We start from the raw sequence: 27,683 nt of genomic DNA on the forward strand, positions 1-27,683 counted from the left end.
GGACCTCTCTTTTGTTTGAGAGACCGTCATAGTCATGATTCCTTCAATCTTAAAGGGATTTTCTTTGATGCCCCTCTGAGTGATTAAGAAGCCTGGCATTTTACCAACTGTGACTCCAAATGTACATTTCTTCAGGTTGAGTCATAGCTGATATTTCCTAATTCGTTATAGGAATTTTTTAGGTTTAGGACATGTCCTTCTCGATCCTTCGATTTGACAATCATGTCGTCAACATATACGTATACTTCTTTGTGAATCATGTCATAAAGTATCATGGTGAGTGCCTTTGATAGGTGGCTCCTGCGTTCTTAAGACTAAAAGGCATGACCCTATAACAGAAGTTACCTACTTATGTTATAAATGTGGTCTTTTCCTTGTTTTGCGGGGCCATCAGGATTTAGTTGTATCCTTAAAATTCATCCATGAATGATATCAGTTAATGACCGGCAGCATGATCGACTAGTATGTCAATGTAGGGTAGTGGGAAGTGATCTTTAGGGATGGCCTTATTCAAATCCCGATCATCTACACACAAGCGTATATTTCCGTCTTTCTTCGGGACAGGGACCACATTAGCAATCCAGGTAGGATATTCTATTATCTCAAGAAATCCAACTTCGAGTTGCTTTCAGACTTCTTCCTGGATTTTGTTCACAACTTCTTCTTTCATTCGTCTGAGCTTTTACTTAACTGTCTTAGAGTCATGATATAGAGAAATATGATGTCGTATGATCTTTAGATAAATGGTTGGTATGTTATTGTATTACTAGGCAAAGATGTCTTTAGTAGCTCAACAATTTCTAGACGTTCTTGGAGTTTAAACTTTGGTCAATCAGTACGATATGAGGATCGTTGACCGTGTTTAAATTGATTTCGATTGTTTTTTTGCGGATGAGACAATCTCATTCCTCAGTTTCTAAAGTGTTGGGTTTCGAAATTTAAGTTAGAGTAAAAGGAAACATCATTTTTACTCATAGATTCAAAGTCAATTTCTTGTGTTACATCAGAAAATTTATTACATGTAAGAAAAGATTATCCGACAAGATCATTGTTCTTAGGTTTCTTACAATGTACAGTATTTAACATCTCTCTAGACATGAGAGGAGAAAGAGTTCTACGTTCGTCAATCACAGTATCGACGAATGAAAGGGAGTCGGTTTTTTGAGAACCAAAAGAGCTAGATTCTAGAGTAGGATCAATTGTCCGGGGAATCCGAGCCAAGTTTTCATCACGCCAATAGTCTGTTCTTTTCCGAATCACACAAATAGAAGGGTTATGATTATGTCGACAATCTGAAAAGATTTCGAGCCCTAGAAAATGTCTCCGTAAATCCAGATGGGTAAAGGGTTTGAGGAAGTCAAAGTATAGGGTGTTTTGTCCCTCTCGGATGAATTGTCCATTCAAGGTTGGTGGAACAGATATGCGTCATTTGGATATCATTTCCTTGTGGATTTCTTCGAATCTCGTAGGGATATATCCTAGACCATGTCGATTCATGTTACAACATGGTTTTGGGAATGATGTCATGCCTTTGGTGTTTGGGCTTAAACCTATGCCAGAGAAATATCCCATTTGACGCATCATTCTGATGGAGAGGAGGCTAAACATACTAAATTCAGGGTGTTTGGACGAGTCTATATACTTTCTGAGAGGATTGGACATATCTTGAACTCGCTTAGTTCAACTTATAGAGTGTTAATGTGGGTTGACCCAATGAGTGATGCGGTGTCAGTTGCGTCTTATCGGACGACTCATCGTCAAAGGTGTTGGAATTAAGCTAATTCCATTAATGAATGGAAATAAGATTGTAAATAAATAAAATCAAATAAAATTCACACAAATTCAAAAGTGAATTAACGGTGAATTTAATCCAAATTATAATTAAATATTAATTGTTTAATTAATATTTAATGCCTAATTAGAAAATTAAAGCATAATGTTAGGATAAACATTTAGCTTTAATTGGCCTATTGGCTAACGTATGGACTCTTCAATTAGCTAGCATTAGCATTGAATGTCTAACATTGCATTTCTGCAAATCAACGTATAGGCTGATGTTAATTAGTTATGGATTAATTAACAAATGAATGAGCAATATTTATTGCTAATAAACGTTTGGATGGTTTTATTTACAGGTTTAATTCTCAGCAATATATACCCATTCATTATTTCATTTTACAAATACTTCATCCTTAAACTTTCTCACTCTAGAATTCCAAAAGTTTTCTTCTTGTTTTGTGAGTGTTCTTCGAGTTCTTCGCTCGATATTTTCCGTTGAAACCCGGTGATAGTTCAGGTACTTTATCAAGCTCGTTGTGTAGTGATTCCGGTGCTGAATCACTACTAGATTCGTTGTACCCTGGGAGACAGCCATCTGTGATAAGCTCTAGCACATGGGGAGACGGTGGAACTGTTTTAAGGGAAATGTGCTAAGCACATGCCTCGAATCAACAATTTATTCGGTGATATTGTTTTTCATATATTTTATTTATTTCATCTATTTGTAACACAATTTATATATATATTTCTGTTATTTCTCAAGACAAGATTTATAACAATCTTAAAACAGGTTCTTTGTGCTAAGCTATTTAAGAGCTTGCACTATCGAATATATTTTTTGTCTTTGATGTTTCAGAAATACGAGTCGCGGTGTTGCGGAAGAGATGATGTTCATTTCAAAAAAAATGAAAAAAGATTCATCTTAAGGAATCAACAAATAAAGATAAGTCTTTATTACATATAAATATGTTTGATTATTAACACATATGTTCTTATGCTGTTAAAGCTTAGTTTTATAAGCTAATATATTTTGATAGGAAAATTTTCTCAAGAAACATTAATTTGTATATTCATTATACAAATGTTATATAGAAAATAAATTAGAACACAATAATTTAATTTGTTCTAGTCTTATTTAAAGATTTGTTTGGTTATTAAAATTATTAATAATAATGAATGAAAATAAGAAAGTAACTAATATGTTAACTTTCAATTTTTATAAAATTTATGGTGTTAAAATTAATTATAATTGAAACATATGGTTTCAGTTTTAAAATAATTAATTATAATATATACCTTCTTTTTAATTAAACAACATAATTAATAAGAATATGGTAGGATGATTTAATAAATAAAGAGAGATGATATCTTTATTTATACATTGTTTTATATATTACATTTTATAATGATAATAAGTTATGGTTTTAAATGTGTATATATTCATTGTTTGACAGAGTTTAAGTCAAAAAGAAGAGAAAGTTAAGTTTCTCTAGAAAGAAGACAAAAGGTCATAAAAGCGGTACAACAATGAAATGGCGCATTGGTGCAGTGGTTCAAAGTTCAGACGCAATGATGCGTGACGGAAGGGAGGTCCCCTGTTCAAATCCAACTGATAAGATGATTTCTTTTGTAGAAATCAGACGTGATAAAATGACATTAGTCATTTACGTTGATTTCTTTTATAGAAATCGGACGTGATAAAATGACACTAGTCATTTATGGTGGAACCATTCAAATTTCTTGTATAGAAATTATTAGATGAATGGAGCCAATGATTTCTTTCATAGAAATCTGATGTGTTATAAAATGACACTAGTCATTTATGTTGAAACCATTCCAATTTCTTTTGTAGAAATTATGAGTTGAATGGGGGTAGTCAATGATTTTTTTTTTATAGAAATCAGATTTGTTAAAATGACTTTAGTCATTGATATTAAAACTATTTTAATTTCTTGTGTATAAGTTATGAGTTGAATGTGTAGTCAATGATTTCTTGGTAGAAATCAGACTCGTTAAAATGACTCTATCCATTAATGTTGGAGATGAATGAAGTAGTTAATGATTTCTTTATAGAAATCAGACTTGAGTCATTGATGTGAAAATCATTATAATTTCTTGTGTAAAAATTATTAAATGAAATGAAATGGGGCACTATAGAAATTATGTGATTCATAATGACAGAAAATGAAGGTCATATGTATAATGAGATTAAATAAGTTATTTGTTTTAGAACTTATTCTAATCATGCATTTAAAGAGACATGACTATGTTAATCAAAATTTTCTTCGCAAAAATTGTCTCGGTGAGAACAATCTACTAAGATTTATTTTGAGCATGCATAGTCGCTTCACGCCGATTATTGTTCAAAACATGGCAATGTAAGTGCTTCGATTAATATATGAAATATATTTGATTATGTGCTAATTGATTATTAATATAAATCATGCATATTAGCTAATAATATGATGATTCATGTTATTCATAATAAGTATGATTATCTAGAAATATATATATATATATATATATATATAAATTAAGATTTATTTTCTATCTATTTTTATTTTAATAGATAATTTTGAAATTTGTCACAAATCATGTGTTCTTTAATTGGCAAAAAATTGTTATAGAATGTTAAAGGTCATCTAATTAATTAAGAAACGAATAATTGATGACATGAATATTTATTTTTATAATTAGTTAGTTTTATATTCGATTAAAGATAAATGATCAACATTCTAATTAAGTGTAATAATTAATATTCTAATTAATTATTATGTATTTTTTAAACGGTATTTTTAATGATAAATGAAGTTGTATATATATTTGTGTAAGAATATATATGGCATATTATTTATCTGATTACGTTTCTATGTTATTGACTATATATATATTATAGTTGTTTTGTCATCGTGGTGACTAAAATGAAAGAAGAATAATATATAATATCATATATATGAATATATTAATTTTGGTTTAAATATATTTGATAATTTTGAAATCAAATAATTACAAGCAAAGTATTGTTTGATTTGAGAATAATGTGGCAAACGTGCCGATATTCCGGGATGCAAACGTGCAACCGGAAATAAATGTTTAAGCGACTTCGGTCAAAGATGCTTGAAACATTATGATTTATTTTGTATAAATCATGTGATATGGTGAATATTTATTTGATTAAATATTCTAATTTCTTTTATAGAAATTAAGTGTTGAAATAAATATTTTAATTGATTAAATATTTTAATTTCTTATGTAGAGATTATGTGAAGAATGATTTATATATGAATAAACATTCTAATCTCTTGTATAGAAATTATATTTTATTCAATTAAATATTTATGATATAGTTATCTTATTCATTGTATGATAAGTATAACAAAAGAAATTTATAAAAGAATTGTGTGACAATTTCTTGATTAGAAAATCATTGATTTAAATCATATAAGTGTGTGATTTAAAAAAATGGTACCAACACGAATGTGGGGGCAAATATTTTTATTGATTATAACACAAAAATAATTGTGTATATTATGATAAATAAAAAGATAATTTATTGTTAGAGAAATATGTTCTCTATAAAAGATAAAGTTGCGCAACTTTACAAAAAAGAAAGAAAATAACAAGAAAATGTCTTGTTTATATTTGCTGAGTTGGTGTTCAAATCGATATTTTAGATTTGAGGATTTTGAAATCAAGAAACGTGTCATATTTTGACATTATTTTCATAAAACTTTGAAGAACCAATGTCTTCAAAAGGATTTTATGAAATAAATGAAAAGGAAAGTTTATAAAGTCTTGATATGACTTATAACAAATTTTATAATAATGATATGAAAATTTGATCATATTTTTATTAAAAAGTGGATGTGACAATTATATATATCATGAAGACAATGAAAATTATTTCATTACGTGTCTTTTGTATGATATTTTTATCGTTGAAAATTACGATAAAAATGATTAAATCCATAAAGGATATGAATTGCACTGAACGAAATATCATGTTGTTATCAAATGATATATTGATATTATTAAATGAAAGACTTTACGTCTTAAAGTGAATATGTTTACACTTAGAAGTGCAATCTACGTATGGAAATCTTCTAATAAACTTATGATGGATAGATTAAACGTTATAATCTATATTTTTGACTTATGTCGAAAAATAAAATATTTTTATGTAAAATATATAATCGTTTACACGAAGGCAGAATAGTTCAAAGACATTTTGTCTACTAGTTAGCCAAGTAAACAATATTTTTATAAAAAAATAAAATGTTTAAATGGTAAGCATGTACGAATGACTATGCTTCTTATTAGAAGATATTCCAAGATTATCAGAAATTTCTAATTATTGTAATAATAATTTGAAATTAGATAAACTTAGAGTCAATGACAAGTCTAGACATACACGTCTTAGACATAATGTCATTAGACTATACTCTCTAATGCAGTTATCAAATTTGACTATGTAAGTCAAAGATAACATTGTGGATCCACTAATCAGATTATTGAATAGAGAGATAGTTTGAAGTCTTGTGAGACATTAGCCTACTATAAGTTGGTATGAAGGAAAACCCAACCTATGCAGACTGGAGATCCCAAGAACTAGGTTCAATGGGACAACCTAATTGTACTGACTTGGAAAGTTATTGTTGAGGATTAATTCTATAACGAAACAATATATATTTTGACGAGGATAAGCATATCGCTTTTAATGATTCTTTGTGAGCAAAGAGATCACCTATGTGAGGGAGAAGTGGGGCCGCTTCGAAAGAATTGCACGGCTCAATTCTAAACCCTCTCACAGAACCAGGCGCGTGTTCCATGGCCAAAATGGACACAACCATGAGAGCTTGACATGTATTAGGGAGAATTCTATGTGAAAGTGTGTAATCATTTACACAAAAGGCAGAATAGTTCAAGGACATCGAGTCTACTAATCAGCTAGTAAAGTTATATGCTTTCACAAGGGAAGGTTCAAAGGGTTACACCTACCTATCCTATGTAGAATTCAACTGTTGAACCTTTCACCGGGTTAATCTTTCAATTTCCATTAATGTGGGGGATTGTTGGAATTAAGCTAATTCCATTAATGAATGGAAATAAGATTGTAAATAAATAAAATCAAATAAAATTCACACAAATTCAAAAGTGAATTAACGGTGAATTTAATCCAAATTATAATTAAATATTAATTGTTTAATTAATATTTAATGCCTAATTAGAAAATTAAAGCATAATGTTAGGATAAACATTTAGCTTTAATTGGCCTATCGGCTAACGTATGGACTCTTCAATTAGCTAGCATTAGCATTGAATGTCTAACATTGCATTTCTGCAAATCAACGTATAGGCTGATGTTAATTAGTTATGGATTAATTAACAAATGAATGAGCAATATTTATTGCTAATAAACGTTTGGATGGTTTTATTTACAGGTTTAATTCTCAGCAATATATACCCACTCATTATTTCATTTTACAAATACTTCATCCTTAAACTTTCTCACTCTAGAATTCCAAAAGTTTTCTTCTTGTTTTGTGAGTGTTCTTCAAGTTCTTCGCTCGATATTTTCCGTTGAAACCCGGTGATAGTTCAGGTACTTTATCAAGCTCGTTTTGTAGTGATTCCGGTGCTGAATCACTACTAGATTCGTTGTACCCTGGGAGACAGCCATCTGTGATAAGCTCTAGCACATGGGGAGACGGTGGAACTGTTTTAAGGGAAATGTGCTAAGCACATGCCTCGAATCAACAATTTATTCGGTGATATTGTTTTTCATATATTTTATTTATTTCATCTATTTGTAACACAATTTATATATATATTTCTGTTATTTCTCAAGACAAGATTTCTAACAAAAGGGTGGGGTCGATCACGTGCATTCTAGTTTTTCCTCTCGCAACATCACTCGGTTTGTAACACATTTCACATTGACAATCTTTGCACATAGGTGTAGAAGTACCGATCTCAGTCAAGTACTTTTTTGCAAGTGAGAAGAGGGTGATGTACCCTTTACACAAAAAGACTTTAAAAATAGGGATAAAACATATGCGTCTCTTAGGTGTTGTACCTTTCAAGGCAAGCCTATTAAGTGGAAAACGTGATACAAACGTTTCAAAAGTCAAGTGTATGTTTTTGAGTTAAACATCTAATCCCCAGCAGTGTCGCCAGAATACTGATGTTTGTTGCTTAGAGAGTAGAAAACCTCACTATAATATTGTAAATCCATTCCTTGTACCAAATTATGTTCGTACGATAGTCAGTTACAATATCATCACAGGTCTACTTTAGACTTTTTCGATTACTCGAGAATGCCCTCGCGTTTCTCTCTCGGCAGATGTTGTAACTGTTTAGCCGAATTCGTATTTGAAAATCTTGACTACAACCCCATTACCTGAAGAAAGTTAAAATGTTTAGCCGAATTCGTATTTGAAAATCTTGACTACAACCCCATTACCTGAAGAAAGTTAAAATGAAACAAACTATTATGTCACGAACTACACATATTACCATTGTCTCAACTTAAAACAACATTTTAAAAAAATGTTGGAGATGCGGGGGATCGAACCCCGTGCCTCTCGCATGCAAAGCGAGCGCTCTACCATTTGAGCTACATCCCCATTACATTAAGAATGTCGCAAAATAAAATGATTATCGTCACGAACTAAACAAGATCGTGAATTGTGAACCTGGACGCGCTCATTTGTCTCAACTACTACCAAAAAATACTTTCAAATCTTCTTGAAGGTTCCATTCTTTTTCTCTCCAATACCTCCTTTTTAATAATGCAAAGAAGAACTCTAACCCTGCCTAAGAAACAAATGGAACAGTCGAGGAGAGGAAATGTGAAAGAAGCAAATCCTAGAGAAGAGAATAGACGAGATATGAGATCTAGAAACAAGTATAACTTGCCGGGAAACAATGTCGTTGAACCGTTCGCAGCCTTCTCTACCATCACCACACTCATATATGCGAATATGAACCCTAATACTCACCTGAATAATCAAGACGAGGTTTGAAAGAACGACGAGACGAGCTTTAATGGATGAGTCGAGGCAGAAAATGAGCAGCTAGAGAGAGACGGAGACGGCGAGAGATGAAATCTTCAAAGAGAAATGAAATTATAATTAAAATATGAATCGTCATATAATCGTATAATATTAAATCGTCACGGACTTACAAGATCGTCACGAACCTATATAAAATCGTCACGAATATACAAGATCGTATCGAACTTCTAATAATTATGAACTACAAATAAATTTGTGACGATAAAGGATAACAAGAATATTTGATAAAGGATAACAAGAATATTTCAAATGCTCAAAATGTAATTTTTGCCAACATTATCAACCTGGTTTATTTTTCAAATTTCGCCTGTTGGAAATATTATCCAATTTCAAATTTCACCTATTGAAGTTATTATCCAATTTCATAACTTAAATCCTTCCAGGTTAGTTTCTGTAGCAACTAATGACTTCCCCTAATCGATCACTAATTCTCTGTAACTATTAGTATCAGATTCTCTCTTAAGTGTCAATCTTTCTTTCTTTTGGACAGCTTTCATTGATTTTATCTTCTTTGTGTCACTTTTCACAACGTGTACTGGTGTGGGGTGAACTACCAAACAGTAACACGTCATGCAGAATCTCTAAACAACAACACGTGGTGGAGTGGAGATGTCTTCTACTGCATGAAAAGCTCTTCTCTTGATCGTCCACCGCTGCATATCAACTGGGTCTTCATAAAATTCATCTATCTATCTTTCTTCTTTCCATTTCTCTATTCTATCCCTTTCTCTGTCAACTGCTATTCAACAATTTCTTCAAAAATGTTTAATTTACATATGGATCTTTTGAACTCTGTCTTGGATCTTGCAGTGCCTCCGGTGAGCTTAGTGTTGCTTGCCTTCGCCTGGCCGGCCTTGTCCTTCATCAATTCCTGTGAGTGGATATATGGAGTCTTCTTTGCTGAAAATATGGAAGATAAAGTCGTCATTATCACCGGAGCCTCTTCTGGAATTGGCGAGGTAGTTTCTTCTTGTATTATTTTATATCAAACACCCCTGAATTGATCTTGGATTCTTATAAATTTACTTTAAAAGAAGAACGGATATAGAAAGTGGGTTTCTGGTATTTGATTGCATATGTAAAAGATAGTTTAATTGCATGATTTGATGAGGATGATACTAAAAGGAGTTTATCTGTTATGAAATTATCAGCAAATTGCATATGAATATGCAAAAAGGAAGGCCAATCTTGTATTAGTTGCTCGAAGACTAAATAGGCTGACAGGGATAAGTGAGAATGCAAGGGAGTTTGGTGCTAAGAATGTGATGATATTTGCTGCTGATGTTATCAAGGAAGAAGATTGCAGGAGATTTGTCACAGAGACGGTTAACTTCTTTGGACATGGTGAGCCACAAAATCTATAGGACATTTTAAACAGTTTATTTGCTTCTTGATTTAACTCAAATCTCTGCAGTTGATCATCTGGTAAACACAGCAAGCTTAGGGCATACCTTCTACTTCGAGGAAGCAAATGACAGTTCTGTGTTTCCCATCATAATGGTAAGTTTAGTTGGGGAAGCCCAGAAATGGGCGAGCAATTGTCTTTATTGTTTCACCTTAAACAGTTTATTGCAACCAAGCCCTTGCCTAATTTTGATACAATAATGTCTATGGTTTTCAGGACATTAATTTCTGGGGAAATGTTTATCCTACATATGCTGCCCTTCCTTATTTACGCGAAAGCAATGGAAGAATAGTAGTTAATGCATCAGTGGAGAGCTGGCTACCTCTTCCGAGAATGAGCTTATATTCGGTTAGTAAATGTTAATGAATTATAAGCTTCAATCATCCTCATTATTGAATTTGCATCAGTTCACTTTGAATCTTATTTTGGAGGCACTTCATGAAGTTCATATGTCAAACGATCATGAATATAGAAAAAAGTTTATAATGTATATATGTGCTCTTTTATCCTATTTTAATTTAGTTTAGTGCATTATCCTTGTAGATGAATTGTACAACTTATTTTACTAATGGTTTAGGCTAAAAGATTTTCATGTGTTTTACAGGGCTAGCCATAAAACCTTTTGAAGCAGAACTCCAAACACATATGTTATGATTTGTACTTGAATTTGTCTTGTCTAAATGTTTCACAATGATTCATGTCACATGGATTAATGAACTAGTTTTGTCATTTCGTATGAATCTAGAATTTGAATAAATTACCAGTGATATGTGAAAAGCACTAACTTTTCTTGCACTCTGATTTTTTTTGGTTAAAAAAGGCGGCAAAAGCAGCCCTTGTGAACTTCTATGAGACATTGAGGTTTGAAGTGAAAGACGATGTAGGAATTACAGTGGCAAGTCATGGTTGGATTGGGTCTGAGATGAGTGGAGGGAAATTCATGCTTGAAGATGGTGCAGAGATGCAGTGGAAAGAAGAAAGGGAAGTAAGTATCTTGGTCTTATTATTATATAACACTTTTTACTTCTTTACCTATTTATTTTTGTTTTACACAGGTACACGTATCTGGAGGTCCGGTGAAGGAATTTGCGAAGTTGATAGTTAAAGGTGCATGTAGAGGAAACTCACATGTGAGGTATCCAAGTTGGTACGACACATTCCTTCTGTATAGATTCTTCGCACCAAAAATCCTCAACTGGACACTTCAGTTGCTCTATGCTAATGATTCAAGGAGAAACTCCCTCATAGGAACTGGAAGACCTCTTCTCGAGGCAGCACCAGCTACTGCTGCTTCTTCTTCATCTTCTCCTTCGTCTTCTCTTACACAGTCACCTCCGCGAAAGTATTTCGCCAGTTCTGGAAGCTTTCCTCCATCTCCAGTTCATCCAATGTCAAAATTAGAATAGCGGGGTATGTCTGTTTCCTTTCCTTTTGTTTTGTTTTGCTTTTGTTGTTGTTGTTGTTGAAGAAATGGACTTTATTTACTTGTTAAGTTGTTTATGTTAAATGGACAAAGAACTATAATATTGAATAAACAGTTTCCAGCATATATAGATTGATGCATATATATAATTATGAAAAGAATAAAAAAAGTCCTAAATCATTAGAGGACCTTTTTATTCAAAAACTCAACTGTCGATATAGTCATCAACAGATATATCCAATGATGTCTGCTGATTATAACCATGACCATGATCAGCAGCAGCATCATATGTTGCTAGTCGTGCAGCAGCATCGACAGCCATGCCTATGTCTGATGCTGCTCTTTGTATGGAATCTGGGCGTGTGTCAGTTGGGAGTATGTGAGTAGGCAACAATGAAGGGAAGTTAAGCTTGGACAGTGAAGTAGGTCCAGGTCTTAGAGAGTAATAAGCAACGTCGTAGGCCATGGCTGCTGCTTCTGGAGTGGAGTAAGAACCTAACCATAGACGGTCATTGGTCCCAGGAACTCGTATTTCTGATACCCATTTTCCCCATTTCCTGCATCGAACTCCTTTGTATTTCTTCATTTCCGAACCTCCTCCTCCTCTTCCTCCTTGGCTGGAACTAGCTGTAGTAGTAGTAGTATTGTTGTTCATGGTGCTTAAGAAAGGTTTGTTTTGGGGTTTAGGATTTAGGTAGTTGTATAATAAGGTTAGTTTATAACTTTATATAGGAGACAGTTAAAGAATAGTTTTAAAGTCAAAAAGGAAGAAATTATGGTTTTGGTTGACTTGATTTGGCAAAAGAAGAAGTCAAAATTTTCTTAAGGCAGTCAAAATGTTATTTTAAATTTTGATAGGAAGTCAAAATGGTATTTGATTGTGGTTAATATATATCTGGCTTTAAAATGGTCAACTTGGAATTGATCAAGCAAGTAGTGGGATATGATATTTTGTTTGTATAAATGAAAGTAGTGTGGACTAGAGGACTAGGACCATGTGACGGTGCAATATTATAATAATTTTATTATCAAATCAATATTTAATTAAAATATGGTTTTTCTTATGTTGGCCGGTTAGATCTCTTTGTAGATAACCGACCATTATTGGTATCAGTTTTATCGGTTCCGATTAAATATAAATTGTAACACGTAAACATTTAATTAAATTATTACCGGTCTGAAAACTGAACCGATTAATCGGAACTTGAAAAAATTATTACCGGTCTGAAAACTGAACCGGTTAACCGGAACTTGAAAATGAAACTGAAACTCGTAAGTTGTGGGTTTTAGTTTTTTCTTTGATTCATCTTGTTATCTCTTCTTCTAATATAGCGGCACGTGGATATTCACTCTAAGGTTTCGAGTTCAAGCCCGACCGATTCATCTTGTTTTATTGTTCAATTTTTTTCTTAGAACAACTTAATTTCAAGTCTGTCTTGACAAAAGTTCATTTAAAAGAAAAGAAAAATCCTTTTATGTTATTAATATTTAAAGGATATTACTATTTTTTTTAATACAAAAAATGTATTGTGATTGAATGTCAAGTAGTAATTTAAACGAGTATCAAAACAGAAGATGATTTAATATTATTATAAGCACCTCAAGTGGTGGGCCAAGTTTTCTTTGGGTGGCCAAGTCATGTTTGATGTATGAACTCTAGAACAAGGAGAAGACTTTGAGACTAGTTATGCACATGCATAATAAATCCAACACGTGCTTTTGTTTAATTTTGAGGTGATGTTTTAGGCACTACATTTGAATTTAAGTTTTTTTTAATATTATAGAATATTTAAAAAAAAATCAAATTAATATGTATATAATTATTTACATGTTAATAATTTGTGGGTTATTAAACAATTTAAGGGATATAAGTGGTTGTTTTATATCAATATCGAAATACACAACTAAATGTTTGAATAATTTTTGAAATTGCCTGTTTCCACTTATGAGTCCTAATTTTCTTTTCTTTTTTGTATAATAATATAATTATATCTCAAATTTATTTTAAAAATTAAATATTAACTATGTATATTGTAATATATTTTTATAGTTAAATAAAATTATATATATATATATTAAATTTTAATCACGATGGATTGGTTTGACAATTTATATAGTTTGGTCAAAATTTATATAGTTCTGTCTATTTTCTTTGCACAGACTTATTATTATTCACATATAATTAAAAACCTAAATAATGTATTTATTGTATGGCCATTTTTTTCCTCTATCCTTTCATCTCAAGCTTTGCCCTCCCCTTTTGAAAATCCAAATTTTGCCTTTTGGTTTTTTACCCAAAAAAAAAAAAAGTTCAATGTTAAAAGTATATTCTTTTTAAGAAATGTAGTCTCACCGAACAAGGCTTAGGGTTTGTTTGGTCTAGGTTATTGAAATAACTTAGATTTGAGAATTTTTTAAAAAAAAAAAAAAGATTAAAAGCATATTGATATATATAAAATAAAATAAAAAATAATAATTTTAAATAGAAGGTATTTTAGTTTTTAGTGTTTTAAAAAATGAATTAATTAATTTGATAGATGAATGGAGGAGTGAAGTAATGTTTGATTTTTTTTTAGTTATCTTTTTCTTAGTTAAAAAATAATCAAAGAATATTTTATTTTTATTTTTGAGGTTTATTTATTAATAAAACGGAAAAAAGTAAACGAAATAAAAAAGCAAATAAATAAAAAGAAAATAAACTTTTTTTTTCAAAAGTTGAATCTTCATTATTAAAACAGAGTTACAAGATTAGAAATAAAGAAATGAAGCATAAGAAAAATGTAAAAATTATATACTTAGTGAATAGTGAAGTGTATTATCTCTATAATGAAATTAAATTATAGAAGAAAAAATGTGTATATAACTAGTAACTATCTTATGAATGTTTTAAAGTTAATATTTTAAACTATTTTAACATAAAGCGTTTTGTGTTAAAAGGTGTCATGACTGTCATGGGGAAAATTTGATGAAATGGCCCCATAACAGGGGAAATTCCAAAAAGGGCCCCCGCCTACTAATGTTGGCAAAAAGGGCCCTTTTGCCCTGCGAAATGTCAGAAATACCCCTTCGGCGCCAGTTTTTACGCTCATAGACGCGAATTACCAATCACGCGATTTAATCTAAATCGCGTGAGTTCATCACCGCGATTTAGATGAAACGCGTGATTGGTAATTCGCGTTTTGAAATGTACGTGAATTACCATCCGGTTTCACAGTCTTCTTAGCCTTCGCCGGTGCCGGTGCCGGTTTCTTATTGGCAGGAGCAGCGGCGGCAGACTTCGCCACCTTCGACTGAGCAGGAAGCTTGAAAGAAGCTTTCACTTTCACCAATTTGGAAGTCGAAACAAGTTTCTTCAGCTGAACCAACAACAATTTCTTGAAATTAGGAGGAAGCTGTTTCTGCTTCTCCTCAATGAACTTCGTGATCGCGTACTGACTCGATCCATTCTTCTCCTTAAGCGATACAATCGCTTCGGTAATCATCTGAATCATACAGATCAAACACCATTGATCAGATCTAAGAAGGATTCAAATTCAAAACCTAAACAAATCACAAAACGAAACTAAACCCTAGATTATTATATCATTATATATATATATATGCTAACCTCAAGATAAGGAGGATGAGTAGGAGGGTTTCTGGCCTTCTTAGGTTTAGGCTCCTTAACCGTCTTGACCTTTCCTGCATTCTCCGCCGGTTGAACAACCGCCGCCGGCTCAGCTTCCACGACGGCCGGAGGTGCCTCAACTACCGCTACAGCTTCTTCGGTGGCCATATCAGCTTCTTCTTAGGTTTAATTCACGTACATTTAAAAACGCGAATTACCAATCACGCGTTTCATCTAAATCGCGGTGATGAACTCACGCGATTTAGATTAAATCGCGTGATTGGTAATTCGCGTCTACGAGCGTAAAAACTGGCGCCGAAGGGGTATTTCTGACATTTCGCAGGGCAAAAGGGCCCTTTTTGCCAACATTAGTAGGCGGGGGCCCTTTTGGAATTTCCCCTGTCATGGGGGCCATTTCATCAAATTTCCCCTTTCATGTTAGTTCTTCTAAGTTAAAAAAAATTATTTCAATATAATTTTGAAAAATTAACCTATTATGAATCCATTTGAAATAGTTTGATAACTTTAAAAAAAAAAAGTTTTAAAAGTTTACATTATTATGCTTTAATACTTTTCCTTATTTAAGAAATAATATATCTCTAATGTTTTTCTTTAGACAATATTTAACTTTTATTTATTACTCAATTTATATATATTTGAGAAGAAAGTGAGAATACCAAAGGCTAATTCACCTAAAATACAACGACAAAACAATTATGATGGGTTCAACAAAACAAAAAATTAGATACAAAAGATATGAGACAATCATTGAATTGAAGTAGACAATTGTATTTAAGCTTTTATGAAGGAATTGACAATGGACATACATGTGCTCTTTTGTTTTATAATAATACAAGTTTTAACCTTTTAAAAAAGAAAGAAAATAGAAACATAGACAGACATTAGGACATTGAATCAAGACTAAAAAGGAAGGATAGGATATATATATATATATATAATTGAATGTGAAGATCTTCATAAGAAAGGAAATGGTGAAATGGGGTCAGTTGAAAACATTTGAGGCTGAATAAATGAAGTCTAAAAAGCCAGTTCCTTTAAGCAAACCTTTTCCAGTCAAAAGCTCGAAATCAAGAAGAAGAAGAAATCCAATAACAGCTGCTTTCCCATTTATTATCTCATTCCTCTCATTGAAACCAAACCCTTGATCTGTAGCCTCATCAATCACCATTCTCACCTGTATTATTAATGTAGGTTAATTTGTCATCATCATCATCACACCAAGAACAAAATAAAAGATTACTTAAACAGTTAAACATTATCATCATCATCATCATCACCTACCTCCTCAACATTAACATCAGTAGCTGTGAAACCTGGTTGAGCCTTCCCACTGAAAACAATCTCAGCTGACGACACTTGAGCTGCCCTTGAACCTCCAACCCCTATGTAAATGTTTTGCTCATCGATTTTTACTGGATAAACAAATAGTTTTCTTAGGACAGGAGTCAGGACTCTCAACACCGGATTCTTTGGATACCAATCTTTTATTTCTCCACTTCTCAGCTCAAATGTGCTATCTGTCGATGGGCAGACAATGCATCCATCCTAATCAATAACAAACAACAATCTCTTCATATTCATTTACCATAATTTGCAATGCCTAATCCATAAAACCCTAATCAATAACAAACAAGAACCCTAAACCCTAATCAATAACACAACAATCTCTTCATACTCATTTACCATAATTTGCAATGCCTAATCCATAAAACCCTAATCAATAACAAACAAGAACCCTAAACCCTAATCAATAACACAACAATCTCTTCATACTCATTTACCATAATTTGCAATGCCTAATCCAAAAAACCCTAATCAATGTTCCCCCCCCCCCCCCCCAAAAAAAAAAAAACCCTAATCAATAACAAACAACAATGCCCTTCATATTCATTTACCATAATTTGCCTAATCCAAAAACAACAGGAACTACTTAATTACCTGAGTAAGTTTAGCGTTAAGCAATCCTTCTGTATAAGCTCCCTCAGCAGGGGATCTATTCTCAATTGCAAACACCTCATCCTTATACCATAACAACAGTATAGTATCTCCATCCTGAATAATCACTCGCCTCTCACCTTTCGGCAACGCTGACAAAGGCACCACGGGAATCCAATTCCTCCCGTCAGATGCCGATTCCTCAGCAACCGATACTTCACTGGCCTTGCAAGCGATTCTACTCCGGCAAGAGACCGAGAATGAGGAAATTGTTGATGGGTTTCCCTTGCCGGTATTGTTTAATCGGCTTGTTAACTGTGATGGTGGTTTCCGTCGAGTAATTAACTGCGATGGCACTGGAAGGATTCCAGAGCCCAGCTTGCCGGCTGCCGCAGCCATGAAATAGAGTGTGGAGAGATGGGTTTCTGAAGAGAGAAAGATGAAGGAGAATGAGATATGAGAGAGAGAGAATTTGAGGGTTTGGATCGATACGCAAAGGTGGGATTTCCATAGCCACACACAGAGGATAATACGATGATGAATTCGTCGTGTAAGAAGAAACACGGATTTTATAATAATAATAAAAAAATCAACTGCTCTTTGAGGCGAAATTTAATGAAATTATTTTATTTTTGGACGAAAATATCCCAGTTGTGAGACGTAATTGGAATTCGCGAGACAAAAAAAATCGTCTCGCGAATGCTGGTAGCGTCTCGCAATTGTGGATGTCTCGCGACATGAGCAAAATCGTCCGAAAAAAATTAAAAGTGTCACCAGTATTTTTTTATGCACCGACACTTTTAGCAATTAGGGACATTTTTAGTGTCATTTCATCAAATTTCTCGTTTGAGGTGCTCGAATCATGTTTTTATTCGAATATCGAAATATCAAAATTTTAACAATATTTTAAAAAACCATCTTATTATCTAACATATTACGTTTTTAAATCTGTAAAGATGTTTTAAATATATTATTTTTAAATTAAATATTATTTTCGAGATTTAGGTATCATAATTTAATGAAATTGGAGTAGGTAATTAATAAAAGGTATAATTTAATGAATGATTTGAGAAAATTTGAATAGAGAGATAATTTAATGAATGATTTGAGAAAATTTGAATAGAGAGATTTTTTTTTTCAAAAACTTTCTATTGACATAACTTTATATATAGTTTACCGATCAGAAATTTTTTTGTAAATCGAGTATTTTTTTGATATATACTCAAAATTGTAGAATACGATTTGAATGTTTTAAAAATTTTGTAATGTATGAAAATAGTTAGAAAAAAAAAATTAGAGAATTGTTAAATTAATTTAGAAAAAAAATATATTATCTTACATCCGTTTGTAAACAATTCTTACATACCTAAAAAAAGATAAAAAATTATGATAGTTGGAGATTCAAATGATCAAATTTAAAATTCAGAGTCTCATAAAAACGACTCAAGTCCCATAGGAATTGGGCATAAACAAATAAAGCTTCTAGTATTCTATATCTTTAGTTATGCCCCCCACAATTTCACCAAATTCCACCTTAACTTCATCATACAATCATTTTTTTTAACTTAAGAAGAAGAGGTTTAAGGATCCCAAATAGAATTTGTCCAATATTGCCACTCGGGTTCATTCATTTCAACATCATTGTATTCCTCTTCTTCTCTAAAACTATTACTACAATTGAACATCATTTGTTCGTCCATCATTCCATTCCACATATTTGGCGACTCCAACGGTGATTCATTAATAGCCTGAATTTGGCTCGGGGAGAGACCTACCGTAACAGGGGCAGGACATTGCTCATGAATTCTCATACCATTAGCTGCCTCTATTGCAGCAAGTCGTATGTCGTCGGCACTTGTACCCATAGGGCGAGGTAAATTATTTGCTAGATGAGGAAAGTTCAAGTTTGCACCATGACCTCGGAGATGTAATGCAGCCACATCATATGCGGTTGCAGCCATCTCGGGAGTGTCAAAGCTTCCTAGCCATATACGAGTCTTTTTCCCCGGCTCGCGTATTTCGGAAACCCATTTTCCCCATTTACGCTTGCGAACTCCACGATAAATAGAAGTCGATGGGCCACTAGTTCGACGAGAACCTATAGTAGGATCTTCCATGCCTTGGCTAGCTAGTAGGAAAAATGAAGGTTAGATATTAATTTTCATTCTTTGTCACACTTATATATATAGTAGTGGTGGGAAATGTTAATTTGTGCAATAACATTATTAATTTAATTAAGATGGAAAGAATGAAGGAAGAAGGGAACTTCCAAGCACTTTCATGACCCACTTTCATGTTAATGTCATTTATTTGAAAGAGGATATCAATATTTTCTTATATTTATATATCCATTTTAAATTCATTAATTATGTAATAATAATAATATTTACAATTTACCCACTTAAATATATTATGATACATTTAGATATAATTATTATTGTTATTATTTTGTTGGAATTATTTATTAAAAATATAAAGTAATTAGCAATTAATTAATAAGATTAATAATAAAAATGTAGTTGGGTTGGGTTTTCACTATTTGTAGACGCGGTTTTATCTAATGAAATTGGTCCATTATCATCCAACAACTTTTGTTACTTATGTTAATTAGTGTGATGGTAATGCATATACACAAAGTTAACTTTTTTTTTTTTTTTTTAATTTACTTAGTTATTGATCTTTATAATACCCTAATTTTATTTTAAAGTATTCTTAATGATTTTTATATTCTCACTTAAATTATCCCTGATAAATTTATATTTTGTTTATTATCAACAAAAAAATAAATTAAATATTCATTTTATAATAAAATATAACACATCAACTATGGATAATAATAGGGCGGTTCGGGACGGAAATGCATTTACCATATCTGTCCCATTTTATTTCGGAAATATTTTTTTACTACCATCTATGTTCAGTTCGGTTTCGGAGAATTTCTACGACACCATTTATACCATATTCTCAAAAAAAAAAAATTATAATTTTTTTTTAATATATTAAAAATTTATATAATTATAAAGAGAAAAAATTTAAAACTCTTATAAATATAATGAATAAATAAATATATTTGTATTTTTATATATTTGATTGTTTTTATAATGTGAGGCAAAATCGATGTGAAATTAAGACGGAACAAGTCGGAAACTGGGAATACAAATACAATCATTATCTCATTCACGATCAAATTAAAGAACCATGTAATTTAATTACCGCAAAACAGTTTCAAATTCTTATTCTTATAACCTAATATTAATAATTTTCAAAGGAGAAATAAAATATGTAGTCTAGTCTAGCAGGTACATTTGTATTACACGTGGGAACTCTTCTTTTTATGGTCAATTATCCACCCTTTAATATTTTCAAAATAAATTGATTTTATTCTTAATTTGTCTTATCCTCCCTTAGGCGGTTAGGGTTTTGTTTGGATCAGTTATATGAATTATTTATATTAAATAAATTAACTTTTTATAATTTAATCTAAATAAATTTATTTAAATAACACAAGATTAAATTAATTGAAACAATGACATACAAACAATATCTAAGAAAGACTAATAATAATAATAGAGTCAACAATGTTGTTGTTAGGAACAAGAAGAAGCACCGGCCACGTGTCAAAACTAAAATGAGATATTATTTAAGTTTTGCCGACGTGGTTTAGTTAATTTATATTATCATATAGTTAAATGGAAATTGAGGAGATGAATCTCTAATATCTAATATATGGGAAACAAACTGGCTACAGCTGCATTGCACTTAATTTCTTTAATTAATAATTATTAGGTTTCCAAACCTGTTTATTTATTTAATTAATAAGCATTAAGATGGATTATTAATCTACTGGATTTTGTGGGGCTGTCTGTTATTATGATGGAATTAAATGCCGGTGCCGTCATGTATAGTAAGTATCATTGGTAATTTAGAAGAGAGTATTATTTATTGTATTGTTTTTTATTTTTATTTAGCTTGAATTTAAGAAGTTAGTACGATTAAATTCAATATTTATGTTGAGTTTGGATATTTAAAACGAGTTTGGGATTGGTGATTAGAAAAATAAAAAAAGGTTCAATTGGGTTATAAATGGAAATGAAAAATGTGTATAACTCGTCTTCAAAAACTTAATATTTTACCATAATATTTATTTGTAAATTTTAATTTTTTTAATGGGTTCATAACAAAATCGATACAAGTTCTTATCATATGAAATATGAGATTTTTTCTTCTTGAAATGTTTATTAGTATCTTTTTTATTTTTTGACTGTAATCACGTCTATAGCTGCTTAACCTATTAATTTTTTGTAATCAAACTTGGGTATAAATGTTTTTATTGTTGATTTTTGTTTATTTATTGTATTAAGAATTAGATTTAAAATAAATGAAACAAAATCAATATAAAAACGGTGATGTGGTACCCATGAGATACATTGGAATAAAAACTGAGTACCCCATACATTAAATTGGGATGGAAATGAAAATTGAATATGAGACCCTCATGTGTAAATGTAATCGCTCATGAGATCCTAAGCTCTCATTTGGCTGTTGTTTTATGTTCCCTCTCATGGAGGGGCAATATTGTAATAAAAAAAATACTTCTTTTTTTATTATGATATTGTCCCTCCCCATGTGAGAAGGAAAAGGGGAACACAACTAAATGGGAGCAGAGAATCTTCCTTCATAGAATCGAGTGAGCACGAGATGAGTAATTACTAGGTGTGATAAAAAAAATCCGATTGAAAAGACCCGATTCATTGATCTGGCCAGTCCAATCCGAAAAAATCCGAATCCGATGGATCAGATTCGGATATCAATCCGATCCAATATTTTTACCGGATTTTCGGATCGAGAAAAAAAATCAAATACCCGAAGCCAATTCGGTGAATTTTAAAATTAAAAATAAAATAACATATTTATAAAATTTACCAACCTTAATAGCCTAAACAATGGTGAGTATATTTTTATTATTAATCAGACTTATTTTGATAATTTTTAACAAATTACATCGGTCAACTAAAATAATAATATGTGTACACAAACAAAAATATTATTAAATAACTAATTATCAAAGAAAAAAATTAGAAATATGAAAAAAAATCGAATCGGCGGGTATCCAACTGGTAATCCAATACGGTGTACCAATACGGTGTTTTCGGATCGAATAGTGGTCGGATACAGGGTCAGATACGGATCGCAATTTTCGCAATTTTTTTTAAAAATAGAGACGGATATCCGATTTGTCTTTGTAGTTTAATGAGATTTAAATTAATTTTTTTTTTCATTATGGACCATATCCATTTTTTTTTCATTATAGACAATAATTTTTTTTTCTTTGTAGACAACAACCATTATTTTTTTCATTCACTTTTTTAAGATCAATAATAAATTTATTTTGATATTTATATATTACTAGAAATAAGAAACCCCATTTTTATTTGGTTTGCTTCTCTTTGATGTTTGAAATTTCCATTACAAAAGCTGCATTTTGACATGAAACATAAGTTTGATAAATACAAACAAAGAGAACATATTCAAAGGTCATGCACAAGGCTCCATTCAACATAGAAACTCTTTTCAAAATGATAATCAACCAATTAATAAATAATAAATCTATCTATGTAGGTGTAACCAAAAGTAACAGTTCATTTTCATGTCTCTTAAAAATGTTTGTTACTGCTAATTTTAATACAAGACTTTTTTATTTTCTCGAGCTCCATTGCATTCAACAGTCTCCACAAGAAGACAGGTGTGTCCTGAGCAATGTTGGCACTAAGAAGATCCCTCCTAGTTATTGTAAAAACTCGGGTAGATATATCAGATTATTGGCTAAATTGACAGTTTGCATAAACTTCTCAACATTTGATCAAAAACAATATAATGTATATAAATCACTCAACCAAATCACGATTGTGTGGGATTGTGCTAACTTTCACAATTTCAAAAAGAAAAACACAACTAAACCAAGCAAAATAACAAACAAATGAATGTTCTTAGTTTTCATTTTCAGTTAGCAGCAAAATACATGTCAGGAGTGCAATAGCGGGTTATTTGAGATTATTTTTAAATAACCCATTATCCAAACATCCGTCACATTATCTATTTATACCCCTACTGTCCTTCTATCCAAATAACCTCATTTTCAATAATCTACAACAAACAAGTTTATTTGAAAATAATCACTTGGTTATTTAAATAACCCCAGATCAAAATCTTCATTTCTTTCTTGGTACCTACCTCTGCATTTTACCAAGGAAGTCTGTTTACTAAAATGTAAAACTTTGCAAGCACAACAGCTTTGTGTAAAGACATGTTATCTTTCTGTCAGCAGTTCCTTCTCGAAGTTCCTGCATTGACATGTAAGTCATGAGGGGCAGGAAAACGAAGAAAGAAATCACCAACATAAGAAATCTAAGAATAATAGGATCTTACATATGAATTTCTATGTTATCGCAGCAGCAGCAACATCACAAGACTCTAGTTTGAAACTAGAGAACCTGTTCTTCAGATCTCTAGCCAATTCCTCATGGCGATCAGTCTTGAGCCGATTCAAGACCCTCCTATAGATTGATAAGTTAGGTCTTAGACTCTTGTCCATCATTTTAATAAGAATAGTTCCGGCCCTGGAAATGTTCCCCTTCTGTAGATGAAAGCTAGCTAGTAAACAGTAAATCATATTCTTATGTCTTTGATGATACTCAACAACTTCAGAATTAATACCACATTCTTTAGATTCCTCAAGTCTCCCTAAATTAAGAAACCCTTTAATTATCACTGCATGCGATGAAATCCTAGGTTTAAGCCCCATATTTATCATCTCATTCAGAAATTCAGTCGCAGCTTCCAACATACCCTCTCGTGCTGTGTAATGAATGAAGATGTCAAAAGTTAATGCATCAGGATGATTACCATTGTTTTTCATCTCTTCAAACACACTATGAGCTTCAGCTAATTCACGATTCTTGCACAAAGTGCTAAGCAGATAATTGTAAATGTTAACATCTGGCTCGCAAAGAAAATGTCTCATGTCTTCAAGTGTCTTCCTTGCATCTTGAAAATGACATTTCTTACATTTTTCACGAATCACAACCTTGTAGTACTGAGGCTTTCGTTCGGTTATGTTCATCACGAAATCTGCCATTTCAAATGCTCCCCTTTGGCAAAGCATCTCAATTATCCCTACAATCCCTGAACCACGACAAGATCCCCCAACATTGTCTAATATTTCTATCACTTTTGTTATGGATTCCATGAGTAAAGACTTACTCGAATTTAAAACAGGCAAAAAACTAAATGCTTTGCAAGTAAGGCAAAGGTTTTTGGATTTGAAGTCATTCAATATGTTAGCCATGGACTCATAGTCACCTAACCATCCACAGTTATCAATGATTAAACTACAGAAGTTTGAGTTACGATACAAATCATGCTTCATGTTCAAAACCCAGATAAACAAAGGTAACCCTGATACTCTTTGTCCATTCAAAACACTGAAAATCCGGCTTAAACAGTCAATTGAAAGACGTCCCGCTACCTTATTCAGATGCCCATCTAAGCTAGTACCACCATCGTGTTTAATAGCATAAACAATTACAGCTCTCTCTTCTGCAGTCAACTTAGAGTTGAACCGCCGCTTTAAACCCTTAACATTATGCCTTTTATTCATCTTTACTGGCGGGGATAAGTTTGAATCTGATGTAATAGAAAATAAACGACCTCGAGATCTTAGATACCTAATATCAAACATTTGGTGGGCAAAGCTGGCGATGCATCCAGAAGCAGATGGGGATCGAAAAAAACAAAATTGAAGAGATGGGTATGTGATTTGGTAATCGGAAGAGAGAGACCCAGGTGAGGATATGGAGTAATGAAGAGGCTTTTGAAGGTAAGAGGGTCGATCCAGAGAATGGAGAAAGAAAGATGGAGAGAGAGATATGAGAGGAGTTCCTAAGAAGTACCTGGAAAAGCGATGCTTCTTGATGATGTATTTGGAGATTTGCATCTTCTTCAATGATCTCTCTCCGATGGAGCAAGAGAGATCGGTCTTCTTCGCATTTGGAGAATAAATGAACGGGATTTCTACAGAAGACTGAATAAAAGAGTTTCTTATCAGCAAAAGTAAAATAAAAAGGGTTTCTCTTTTTCCTCGTAAGTTTACTGAAGATAGTGTGTTTTAATGTAGGGAAGAAAATTGGGCGGATTGGGGGTAAGGAGTGGGCTTACATATGACCGTCCTCATCTTGCTCCGTTACATGTTACAACTTTTAATTTTTTTTTATATAATATACCTATTCTAATATATTAAAATTTTATATTATTAATTTTTTTTTAATACTTTTATAAAATATAAAAATTAAATAGATAGGTTAGCGATGTTATATATTTATTTGTTATTATTATGAATGTAAGAGAAACAAATATCATCAAAACCATTGAAAAAAATTCAGAGGAAATATAATCATCATTTTTTAATTAATAGGGGTGAGCATTCAAATTGATCTATAGTTATATTCACTCAATTCAAACTAAAAAATATGTACCAACAAAATAATCCAATTCACATTCTGTTAGGATTAAAAAAAATTATTTTATAAATATATAAATTTGATTTTATGTTTTTATTTAACAAATATTTTTGTTTGAAATTGTTATTATATTTGATATTTTATTACTTCATTTTATTTAATTAGTCAATTTAAAATTAGTTTAAATAAAGTGAAATAAGAATTATTGGATATATATGACCTATTGATTGAGGATAGGTATAATATATAATATATAATATGATCTAATTTAAATTTATAATAAGTAACAATCCAACTAAATCCACAACTAGTGTAAAATAGGTATATTTATATTTGTAACTAGCAAAATTAAAAAAAAATTATTTAACTTTAATTTGTGTGCTGAAAATATTTTATTTTTGATAATTTTAAATTTAATTATAACAATAATCAATTTAAATAATTTTTTTAATTTAAAATAATCAGAGCTCATTAAGAGAAACTTTTAAATTAATTAAAAATAATTAATTTAAAAGATTATTTATTTGAGAGTAAGGTTGCCAATTAGTTTTAAATTTAAAATTAATAAAATATTTGTATAGGTGTATAAACGAACTTTATATCAAAAAAAATTTTGGGTTCGATGTTTGATGACACTCGGGAAAAGATTTTCACGCTATGTCCTTTATAACCGTTAAAAACAGTCTTTATTTCATAAAATTTTAGTTATTTCTTTTGAAAACTCGATTTTAACGTTTTATTTAACTAATTATTTTTCAAGTTCTAAACATTTATTGTTTTTTATTGCATTTAAAATTTTAAAATAATATTTAAATGTTAGTACATACCATTGATGTAGAAGATTGTTGAGAATAACACCCGAAAATATCAATTTAGGGCATTAGAATTTAAAAAAAATCAAACAGGCCTTTGTCAAAATATTTATTATGAAAATATTAAAAAAATATTTTAATATCATTTTTTATTTTTTCGAATTTTTAAAAATAGTCCAAGGTTTCTAATTGTTAAAAACAATTAAAAATAAAAAATTATAAACAAACAGGCCCTTAAACAAGTGTACGTGTCGTGAATTGGGTCTGGGCTAAATTTGGCCTGAGTTCAATGGATTTGGGCGCTCGATTCGATCAACGTGGGGTTGAGCTCCTGGTCGCGCATGTGGATTCTCGGTCGGGAAGAGTGTCTAGCTAGTTTTTTGGTCGAAAACAGAGGTGTTCAACCGGTCGGTTAACCGGTTAAACGTTTTCAGTTAAGTCTGATTTTACCTCTTATTTTACAAACCGGTTAACTAACCAATATTGATATCGGTTTTACTAGTTCTGATTCTATTTGTTTCTGTCGATTCCGGTCGGTTAATCAATTTAACCGTGAACCGATAATTTTAAATTTTAAATTAAGTATCAAATTTATTTAATGATTTTTCTTCAAAATTCTTGTTCCCGCCCTACTTTTATGCTATTCTTCATTTTTTATATGTTATATATTATTATTATAATATAATATATTATAATAATATTTGATAGATATATTTAGAAATATGTTATAATATATTATAGTAACAATATAATATATTTTAAAAGTATTTAGTTTTAAACTAATAGCTATATAATTTTAATTTATTTTTTAAAATAATTCTATACAAATTATATTTTAAAATTTTAAATAATTAATATATATAAATTATTAAATATTATAATATATCTAATATTTATAAAAAAATAACTGAAATAAATTATAAATTATAAATATATAATTAAATTATTACCAGTTTACGGGTTAAACCGCTAGAAAAATAGTTCAACCGAAAATCGAACCGTTTAATCGGTAAAAAACCGGTTAACCGAAATGTTAGAATTGGTTAACCAATAAACCGATAAGCTATCAGTTCGGTTATCGGTTTTCCATTTTTTTGCACGGCCTTAGT

General features: G+C 31.3%; 6 protein-coding genes and 1 non-coding gene across 7 annotated transcripts; 1 reads left to right on the top strand and 6 right to left on the bottom strand.

Moving 5' to 3' along the window:
• Positions 1 to 8,332: 8,332 nt before the first annotated feature.
• TRNAA-UGC lies at positions 8,333 to 8,405 on the bottom strand. The gene has a single exon. It is a non-coding gene; the product is annotated as a tRNA-Ala (tRNA).
• A 1,158-nt stretch (positions 8,406 to 9,563) lies between these two features.
• On the top strand, positions 9,564 to 11,752 carry LOC124931412 (11-beta-hydroxysteroid dehydrogenase B). The gene is made up of 6 exons (XM_047471868.1): positions 9,564 to 9,814; positions 10,007 to 10,199; positions 10,270 to 10,355; positions 10,477 to 10,608; positions 11,081 to 11,245; positions 11,316 to 11,752. Exons 1-6 carry the CDS (start codon positions 9,617 to 9,619, stop codon positions 11,664 to 11,666), a joined length of 1,125 nt encoding a protein of 374 aa, XP_047327824.1. The 5' UTR covers positions 9,564 to 9,616; the 3' UTR covers positions 11,667 to 11,752.
• A 136-nt stretch (positions 11,753 to 11,888) lies between these two features.
• On the bottom strand, positions 11,889 to 12,351 carry LOC124932965 (ethylene-responsive transcription factor ERF019-like). The gene has a single exon (XM_047473683.1). It carries the CDS (start codon positions 12,336 to 12,338, stop codon positions 11,889 to 11,891), a length of 450 nt encoding a protein of 149 aa, XP_047329639.1. The 5' UTR covers positions 12,339 to 12,351.
• A 2,237-nt stretch (positions 12,352 to 14,588) lies between these two features.
• Positions 14,589 to 15,458, bottom strand: LOC124930288 (histone H1-like). The gene is made up of 3 exons (XM_047470645.1): positions 15,291 to 15,458; positions 14,883 to 15,165; positions 14,589 to 14,629 (listed from the first exon to the last, which is right to left on the bottom strand). The coding sequence occupies exons 1-3, from the start codon at positions 15,456 to 15,458 to the stop codon at positions 14,589 to 14,591; spliced, it is 492 nt and encodes a 163-aa protein (XP_047326601.1).
• Positions 15,459 to 16,058: 600 nt separating this feature from the next.
• LOC124930979 lies at positions 16,059 to 17,707 on the bottom strand. The gene is made up of 3 exons (XM_047471355.1): positions 17,250 to 17,707; positions 16,593 to 16,856; positions 16,059 to 16,485 (listed from the first exon to the last, which is right to left on the bottom strand). Exons 1-3 carry the CDS (start codon positions 17,643 to 17,645, stop codon positions 16,294 to 16,296), a joined length of 852 nt encoding a protein of 283 aa, XP_047327311.1. The 5' UTR covers positions 17,646 to 17,707; the 3' UTR covers positions 16,059 to 16,293.
• A 1,119-nt stretch (positions 17,708 to 18,826) lies between these two features.
• LOC124930289 (ethylene-responsive transcription factor ERF021-like) lies at positions 18,827 to 19,363 on the bottom strand. Its single transcript, XM_047470646.1, has one exon. It carries the CDS (start codon positions 19,361 to 19,363, stop codon positions 18,827 to 18,829), a length of 537 nt encoding a protein of 178 aa, XP_047326602.1.
• A 3,850-nt stretch (positions 19,364 to 23,213) lies between these two features.
• On the bottom strand, positions 23,214 to 25,412 carry LOC124929471 (pentatricopeptide repeat-containing protein At1g20300, mitochondrial-like). Its single transcript, XM_047469840.1, has 2 exons — positions 23,673 to 25,412; positions 23,214 to 23,587 (listed from the first exon to the last, which is right to left on the bottom strand). Exon 1 carries the CDS (start codon positions 25,237 to 25,239, stop codon positions 23,683 to 23,685), a length of 1,557 nt encoding a protein of 518 aa, XP_047325796.1. The 5' UTR covers positions 25,240 to 25,412; the 3' UTR covers positions 23,214 to 23,587; positions 23,673 to 23,682.
• Positions 25,413 to 27,683: the final 2,271 nt, after the last annotated feature.

This window comes from Impatiens glandulifera, chromosome 3 (genome assembly GCF_907164915.1).
Source record: "Impatiens glandulifera chromosome 3, dImpGla2.1, whole genome shotgun sequence".
In the NCBI taxonomy this organism is placed as follows: Eukaryota; Viridiplantae; Streptophyta; class Magnoliopsida; order Ericales; family Balsaminaceae; genus Impatiens; species Impatiens glandulifera.